The 9,150-nt window shown below is 54.1% G+C and overlaps 1 protein-coding gene across 1 annotated transcript in view; it reads left to right on the top strand.

Annotated features, from left to right (window-relative positions):
- The first annotated feature begins 3,088 nt into the window (after nt 1–3,088).
- FOXK1 (forkhead box K1) overlaps nt 3,089–9,150 on the top strand; it is a 70,567-nt gene continuing 64,505 nt past the window's right edge. The window contains exon 1 of the mRNA XM_048224642.2: nt 3,089–3,702. Within this exon, the coding sequence (XP_048080599.1) occupies nt 3,089–3,702 (614 nt within the window). The remainder of the gene's footprint in view (nt 3,703–9,150) is intronic.

The raw sequence follows: 9,150 nt of genomic DNA, 5'->3' as shown, positions 1-9,150 counted from the left end.
CGACGGCTGGCTTCATCACGTCCTTTAAGTAATTTCAATAGGTGTCTAGTGATATCTCCTTGCTGCTCTAACTCGCTCCTAATGAGCAACGATGTCGAGCCTCTTTTCCTGTGCTTGTCTGTCATCCGTGTATCGTCTTGGGTAAATAATCTGTTCCCATGCTTTGTCTTGTCTGTCTTTCTTTCTTTCTTTCTTTCTTTCTTTCTTTCCTTCCTTCCTTCCTTCCTTCTTTCTTTCTTTCTTTCTTTCTTTCTTTCTTTCTTTCTTTCTTTCTTTCTTTTTTTCTTTCTTTCTGTAATGGGCTCTTCCTCCAGATAGCTCATTGCCTCTTTCCAACGCAGCCTTAACTGTCGCCTCCCAAGTCAGCCTTTTTTTCTTGATGGTTTAGTGCCTTGGACTTACTTCTGTTCCTTTCTGTTTCTGCAGCCCGCTCCAGAGGCTTCTATCCGGGTAAGAGCCCAGGTGTTGCAGGATCCAAACGGTAGGCGAGGTTCTCCCTGGCAGGCCGTTCACTGCTGCTTTGTCGAGGGCATGCTTTGTGAAGCAGCTTCAGCAAGCCCTCTAGACCCGGACGGAGTGAGAGAAGAATCCAGTGTCCTGTATTTTGGTTCTTCAGGGGTCTTTTATCGGCCCTTTCCTTGCGCTCTCTGCTGAAGCTGTCCGTATATCCAGTGGTTTGCTGTTGGAGGAAGGGATTGCAACAGAGGGAGTGTCTGGACTTGGCAAGGTCACTGGGCATCAGCCCTGCGAGCTCCCGGTGTCATCTCCATGCAGGCTCTTGCTCCTTGGGAAAAGATTCGTACAGCTTTGTCAGCCTGTGCGTCAGTCTTCACGTTTCGTATGAAGGGCAGCTGGAGGGGCCTGGAGGTACAGGTGTACCCCTTGTCCTCAAAAAGACTGGCATTAAAAACCGAGACATCACCTCAGATGAGCTAGAAGAAAGAACCTTGGAAGTTGCATGTAAATCTCTTGCTCTTAAAAATACAGATACCGTGGTAAAATACACCACATGAATTCTACCGTCCTGGGCGTTTTAAGTATACAGTCCGGTGTTGCTGAGTACATTCACGTTAATGTGCAACTGTCACCACCATCCACCACCAAAACTTCTTTATCTTGTAAAACCGAAATGCTCTCCCCATTAACTCTCCATCCTCCACCCCTCCGCCGCGCCCCTGACGCCCACCCTTCTACTGTCTGTCTCTAAGAACTTGACCACTCTAGGGAATTTTACAGGACATGGCTTTCTGTGGCGGGCTGATTTCTCTTAGCACAGCGCCCTCAAGCTTCCCTCTGTGGTAACAGGTGTCAGTTTGCTTCCTTTTCAAGGCCGAGCCATATTCCCTTGGCTGTGTATCCCCCCACACGTGTGATGGAACTTTGGCTCCCACCAAATTTCGGCAGTTGTGAATAATGCTGCTCTGAACATGGGTGTACAAATACCTTTTCAAGACCCTGCTTTCCGTTCTTTTGGTTTTATACCTAGAAGTCCAGTTGCTGGATCATATGGTCATTTTAGGTTTAATGTTTTGAGGAACTGCCACATTGTTTTCTCTAGCGGCTGCACCGTTACACCTTCTTACCACCAGTGTATACGTAAATGCCCTTGGATGACATCAATATTGCCTGAATTCCCCTACGTCTGTCCACCTCGCTCCTTCAACACCCCCTTACCTGGTTTACCAGCTTCCCAGCTGGCCCCCCACAGTCACTGACCCCTTTCTAATTCGGGCTCCACACAATAGCCAGTGATTGTATTTCCAATACGTGGGTCCGCACACTGGCCTTCTGCAGTGGTTTCCGTGGCTGGTGGGATAAGACCTAAATCCGTACATGACCCAAATGGCCCTTTAGGCTCCTTTGCCTAATCGAGTTCAGCTGACATGGTCACTCTCTCTTCCATTGCCGGGGACCTGTCAATCCCCTGAAAGTGCTATGCTTCCTTCCTTAACACATGCTGTTCCATGGCTGGAATGCCATCCCCCAGACTCCCAACCTCCTCTTCCCCCTAAATCATCCTTGGACTCAAGTCATTCCTTAGGGAAGAGATCCCCGACCCTGTTTTTACTGTCCTCCTCCCTCTTGTCAAGTAGGTTCTCTTGTTACAGTTTTTCATAAAAATGTGTTACTTATCTACCCCCCCACCCCAGGACTTGCCTATCTCTGTTTGTATCTGTGTATTGTGATGATTTGCCCAATACGGTACTGCAGGTCCAGCGGAAAGCATGAAAGCAGGCAAGCTTCCCACCTTGGGGGCCCGTGTCCCGGTACCCTCGCAGTTCACCACCCAGCAATGCCTCACAGGATTCAGGACATTTACGAGCAGGCGCACCTGACTCGGGTCTGCAGCTCCCACCCACGCTCCAGCTCCACCAGGGAGGGTCTGGGTAAATGACGGAAACGTGGAGACGCTGCCACTTTTCTTAGGGGACCCGGGCTGAATGCGGAAGGCATGACCAGCACACTGAGGCACTAAAGGGGTCCGAGCCCCAATTCCCCACTGGCCGGGCATCTGCCTCCCTGATGAGCCAGCCGGTCAGCGGTTTGAAGGGCAAGGAGGTGTCTGCAGCCCTTAAGGCTGGTGCCCAGAGTGGGTCCCGGGGTATTTGAGCTGGCTGTTGAGTGAATAAATGACTCCAAAAAGGCACGCGGTTGCATCAGGGATCGCAAGCATCTTTAGGCAAACCAGTTACAGTTCGAAAACCCTTCATTCGGGTGCTCGAGTGTGATCTCAGTTTAGGGGGGCGGAGGGAGCGACTAGGGCCCCGGAGACTGCTGAGGTCACTTGTCCCTGTCCCCAGGGACCCGGGAGCAAAAACTCCCCAGTGAGACTTTCAGGGGTTCTCCTCCCCGGCCCCTCCAGGACGCGGCAGGAGCTGGGGGCGGTGGGGGGGAAGGGCAGCGCACCGCCTTTGTGGACACCTCCCCGGCCCGCCCCGGGAGTGCCGGCGGGCGGGGCGCGCGCGCGCTCGGCCTCCGGCTCCGCTCCGCCGCGATCCGGTCCGGGATGCCGCGCCCGCCCGCGCCCCGCGGAGCCCCGCCCCCCGCCGCCGCGCCGCCGCCGGAGGCCGCTCGGAGCTGCGCGAACATGGCCGAAGTCGGCGAGGACAGCGGGGCCCGCGCCCTGCTGGCGCTGCGCTCGGCGCCCTGCAGCCCCGTGCTGTGCGCCGCCGCCGCCGCCGCCGCCGCCTTCCCCGCCGCCGCGGCCCCCACGGCCCCCGCGCCCGGGCCCGCCGCCCCGTCGACGCCGCCGCCCGCCCAGCCCCCGCCGCCGCCGCCGCCGCCACCGCCGCCGCCGCCGCTGCCGGGCGCGATCGCGGGGGCCGCGGGCGCTGGGGGCGAGATCGCGGGCGGCGCGGGCGGCGCGGCGGCGGCGGGCACAGGCGCGGGGGCCGCGGCGGGCGAGGCCCTGGTGGCCGCGGCGGCCGCCTCGGTGCGCCGGAGCCCCGGGCCCGCGCTGGCGCGCCTCGAGGGCCGCGAGTTCGAGTTCCTCATGCGGCAGCCCAGCGTCACCATCGGCCGCAACTCGTCGCAGGGCTCGGTGGACCTGAGTATGGGCCTGTCGAGCTTCATCTCGCGGCGCCACCTGCAGCTCACCTTCCAGGAGCCGCACTTCTACCTGCGCTGTCTCGGCAAGAACGGCGTCTTCGTGGACGGGGCCTTCCAGCGGCGCGGCGCGCCCGCCCTGCAGCTGCCCAAACAGTAAGTGCCACGGCCCTCGCCCGGCCTGGATCCGGGGCCACCTCCGGTCCCCCGGCTCGGCCTGGACACCGGGGTCACCCGGATCCTCGGTCCGACTCCGACTCGGGGTCATTCTCGGCCTTTGGTCCGGCCTGGATCCGGAGGTCACCCTGGCCCGGGGCCGACCACCCCCCGGATCCCTAACCTGACTTAGACCCTGGGGTCACCCCAACCCCTGGCTCGACCCCGCCCTGCCCGACACCGGAGACGCCTCCGACCCCGCCCAACCTGGGCCTTAGGGACGCCCTCCGACCCAGCCACTCCGATCTGTGCTCTACCTGGACACCGGGTCCTCTCCCGACCTCCACCCTGCCCGGGCCTTGGGCTCCGAGGGTTTCCCCGGCCCCGCCTGGCCTGAACCGTAAGGGTCGCCTTTGCCCCTGCCAGGCCTGGATCGGAGGACCCCCCTGATCCTCGCCCAGCCTGGGTCCCGAGGGTCTCCCCACTACCCGCCTGGTCTGAATCCCAGGGTCGCCCCTGCACACACTCCTGAGAACGATAGCATCAGGTGGTTTTAGCCTGGGAGGTGTGCCCCCAACTCCCCGCAGTAGGGGCCAGGTCTCAATGGCAGTGACTTGGGCCCGGAAGGGACGTTCCCATCCCGTGGGCAGTGGGCCAGGACAGGAAGTGCTCTCTGGTTAGTGCCCCTGAAAACGAAGCTCCTGGGACAGGACAGTGGTACCCAGCAGTCAGGCCTTCCTACCACAGCTGGGATTCCTGGGCGGGAAGGGGATTCAGAAGGGCATGGGGGCCAGGGCAGGGAGAAGGCAGCCCTAGGGCTGGCTGGGCCACGGATGCCCTGTGGGTGCTTTTAGGGACATTCACTCATGTTCCCTTGTGTTCTGGTTCCTCTGTCCACTTTTCTCCCCCATGGTCTGTGCCCCTATGATCCTTGCTTTCTCAAGATCTATTGATCAGGAGAAAGCCTATTTAACTACCCTGCTTCCTTGTTGGGCACTTTCTGTTTCTGTGTAGTAAGTGCCTTTAACCCCTCACTAGTGTTTATATTTCTCCAATGGGTTTCCTGTTCCAGACTTGTCTCTGACGGTCGCATTATTCTTTTATGAGAGAGTCCCGGGGATTTTTGCTGGGGTGATTCCCAGCGCCCGAAGCTTGTTTCAGTAAACTTCTCCCCTCCCTAGGGTCTTGGTGTGTTGTTTGGTTGTAAATATTGTATCGAATGGTTTTCCCGTGCAACACCAACAGTGACTCAATCCCGCTTAGGGTGTGAGAGGGAGAGCATACCTTTATTTTACAAACGTGAAAGGTATGCATTTCGGTAAAATTGGGGTCGGTAAGAAACAAAGTTATTCTGTCCGACTTGCATTACTACTTTGTTCTGTTTTCCGTAACCTGCTCAGTCTCTGTTCGAGGCCGTGAAATACGTTTCAGCGCCAGTCACTCCGCTCTCGTGAGAAAGTGACAAGCCAAACAGCTTCGTCCCCTCCCTGCCCCCGGGCTCTTAGAGGCCTGTTCTGCTAATGCCCCTTCACATGACTCAGTGGATTTTCGGAGCTCCCTGCCCAGCCGTTGAGTGGGTGCGCTCCTGACCGGGGCCTCGCGGACTGACCCCGGAGCACAGAGTAGCTTCTCTAACGCAGGGAAGGAATGCCGGCCCGCCGAGGCCTCACGTCGTCCGCTGAATAGGCCAGTACCGGGTCCGCCGTTTATAACGTGTTGTGGCTGTGGGCGGCCCTGGCAGGCTCGTGTTCAAGGGGCTTGCCGTCTGGGTGGGCACGTCGCCGAGCGCTGTGCTGTGGCCGACAGCCCGAGCACTTGCCCGCTCTCTGACCGTGCTCTTTGCGCCACTGTGCCTGTGTTTGCCTTCTCTGAGCAGTCTCCACGTAGACAGTGATGTAAAATTCATGAGAACAGAGCACACGGGCAGAAGGAGAAACGGGGGGGGTCTGTGTCTCCCTTCCCCTGTTTGCTTCTGAATACTGGCAAAGCCTGTTGACTAACACATTTAGTGGTTTGAGCTGGTTTACGTTTTTTTCTGTTTTACAGAGCGTAAACCTGAGTAGTCCCATATATGGAATGGGATGTTGTAAACTTCTTTTTAGCGCTAGGTCAGGGCTGTCTTTGGCCTATCAGGTGGAAAGCAATCAGGAAATTTTAATGAATTCAGTGCAAGGAAGTTGAATGTGTACATTTTTGTCACTCCAAAGTGGGAAATTCATTACTGACTTTGAAAGAAAGGCAGTAATTACTGCCCGTTTCCTCTCAGGCGTTGGTATGTGGTTTTGCTATTAATATTTGAAGCTATGGATTTCTTTACCGTAAATTTAAAATTCTTATTGTACTGGGCATTTCGTGGACTTGGCTCTGCTTGCACTTAGTGGAGTGAGGTGCTTAAGCCTTGGAGCTTTTTTTTTGCATTGTGGTGATATGTGCGCCGTTTCCCGATGGGTGACATCCGTACTGGGAGACATGGCACGCACCACTCCCAGTATGTGGGACAGCTCCCACTGTGCCGTTCCTCCCTCCTCCTTCCCTACTCAAGAAAGTGTGTGCGTAAGAGGAATACCAGAATTTATCCCCATTTATTACTACAAGTATATCTTCCTAAAACTTCAATATTTTTGAATTATTGACGGGAAGACAATTCCTCGTGACACATTCAGAGCTGATCTTGCTCTCCGACCGTATGGCCGCACTGTGCTGAGTCCCCTGGACGCTCCCAGGGAAGGAAGTGCACGTTAGTTATAACTCAGCCCTTGCCTCACTTGGCTCTGCAAAGCCTCCTGGGCCGCGAGTCTGGCATTTCTGCCAGCCCATGAGCTCCCTGAGGGCTGGGCCGAGAATAGTTCTCTTTCACTGGAGACACAGGGCAGCAACCGGCTGGCAGGGGGTGCACAACTGAGTTGTGCTTGTTGAATGAACATATGAGTAACTGAATGAATTTGCAGCTTCCGCAGGGAAAGCAATGTCATCGGTTTCACGTGGTTTTCTGAGGTGGCGAGTCAGCTTTGCCCTGGGACATGTGGACCGCCCTCTCCGGTTTTACGGGCGGGTGTGGCTCGTGTTTGTGTCTGTAGTTCTTTATACCATCAAATTTGGAATTTGATGGACATGTTATGTGTTATGTGTGAACTACACAGAAACAGGCCCTTACACAGCCCCTCACTTGCTCTTCCATCTTTTTTTCTGGGTGTTTGTTTTTTTTTAAACACATTTGTAATAAACATGGACTGCTTGATTGATTACAGTAAAGACAAGACTTCTGTTTGCGGTAGCCTCTGTGCGTGGTAAGGTCATGGGATTCTTTCTTTTCTTTTTACTTTTCTGTGTTTCCCAGACTTTCTGTGATGAGCGTGGCTCTTTTTTTCTTTTTTAACACTTTCTGTTACAGAAAATTTCAAACATAAAAATAGAGCAGTGAACTTGCACGTAGCTGTCCCTGGCATCGATGGCTAGCGTGTTGGGACCTAGCTTGCTTTACCTCTGTCCCCACTCATCTTTCCTCCAGCCCCCAGTGACCTGGAAGTAGATCACAGATGTCATGTCATTCTGCGTGTAAACACTTCAGTAAAAGATGAAGATCCTTTTTTTAAGAAACCTAACCACAATGTCATGATCACATCCTCGAAGTTGATCATAATTTCTTACCGTCATCAAATCTGCAGTCAGTGTTTGCATTTCCCTTGCTGTCTCATGAAGGTCTTTTCTTACGGCGTGTTTACTTGGGTCAGGAACTAAATCAGGTGCAGACAGCGTGATTGGTTGGTGTCACTTACGTCTCTTGTCATCTGTAGGCTCCATCTGTCTCTTTTTTTTCCTCGATGAAGAGACAGGTTACCTGTCCAGTATAGTCTCCATCCTCTGTGCTTACGGATTGGATTCCCAGGGTGTCCACTTATTGTGAATTGGTTGTGGGACCTAGATATTTGATCAGACTCAGGTTTGATGTGGGTTTTTTTTTGCCAGAAACTGCCTCAAAGGCGCTAGAGCATGTGTCTGTCAGGAAGCAGAGATGTCTGTCTGTCTCCCTTAGCACCTTTTGACGGTCCTTGCCCGGGTCTGTCAGGTGATTACTGCCTGTCCCGTGGCCGTTCATCTTGTCCTCTGAAGGGCCACACTCCACCCTCTGAAGGACATGTGGAGAGTGGCCGTGGCAGGGATCCCGGCTTCCGCGTGTGGACCGTGATGGAAAGTGACTAACTGTGACCCCACAGCGTTTTACTACATACGTGTTTGTTTTGTACCGTTTCCCAGTGCTCTCCCAACTGGTCACCTGAAAAGTGTGGAATTAGTTACTAACCGTCACGCAAGTAGTTATCAGATTGAAGTCATTTTGAAATTATTTGGAAATGGCCCCAGACTTGGTGAAGACAGCAGCATCTGGGCAGCCGTCACTGGGTCGTGGCCGGTCGGCCCAGGAGTGGGCCTGCGCGCCGTGGGGGGTTTGCACTGGGGACCAGAGAGGGTGTCAGCTCAGCCTGCTTCCAGTGGCCTAGAAGGGGGGCTGTGCTGGCCCCGTGTGCACGGTGGCGGGGTGGGGGGCACTGGGCTGGGCTGGAGCCCGCCTGCCAGGGGACCTGGCCTGGGCGGCCCTGGGCTGGAGAGAAGAGCAGTAGCCGGAAGAGCCTCTGAGGAAGAAGCATTCTGGTCTGGTGCCCATTTGGACCTGCAAGCTGGAGAAATGAGAAATGCGCGTGAAGAGGCTGGGACCCTGGGAGCAGGAGCCGCTCAGGCGAAGGAAAGGAAGCGGTGGGTTCAGCTGCGTCGTGTCTGGAGAGCGTGGCCAAACCCGGAATGTGCATTTTCCCTAAATATCCTGGTTTTCTTGCTCGTTGACGGTTATTGTGGGTCACATACATTCGTCCAAAGTTACTCTGTCGTCTTCTGAAACGCTTACTTTCAAAAGGTTTATGGGAGTGTAGCGAATGGGAAACTAGGACGTTGAATCTTTGTTGATGAAAACATGGGCCCCTTTCCAGCATTTAGTTCATGCTGAGGTTCTTGGGCTTATCACCCTTATGGGAAAACGTATATGGCATTTTAGAAATCAGTCCATGAGAAGGATGTTATTTATCATGACGTATGTGCTGAATTGGTTTTATAGTAAGTTTAGGAGAGTCTTTGTTGTGGATAAAGGAAGACGGTGGATCGAGTTTTAATGATGCTCACTGTTCATGCTTTAGAAAAAGACAGCTCTGTTTAAAATTATGTGCTGAGATGGAACGAAAGCTTTTGATTTGGAGATACAGTAATTTACTATTTGCTGTTTTTGCATCTTGTGAATGTCAGGGGATAAACTTGGTAAATTAGTGACAACTCAAATTACAGCAGTGCCTCATCTCCATAATTACCCTACATTTAAAGCATTTCATATTAAAATGAGAGGATTATAGAAATGCTTTTACTTTGATTTCCTGGAAGTAGGCCCTTGCACTGTGACTCGCTAGG

Source organism: Ursus arctos, unplaced genomic scaffold (genome assembly GCF_023065955.2).
Source record: "Ursus arctos isolate Adak ecotype North America unplaced genomic scaffold, UrsArc2.0 scaffold_2, whole genome shotgun sequence".
NCBI classification, from domain to species: domain Eukaryota; kingdom Metazoa; phylum Chordata; class Mammalia; order Carnivora; family Ursidae; genus Ursus; species Ursus arctos.
This window is presented reverse-complemented; position numbering and strand designations above follow the sequence as displayed.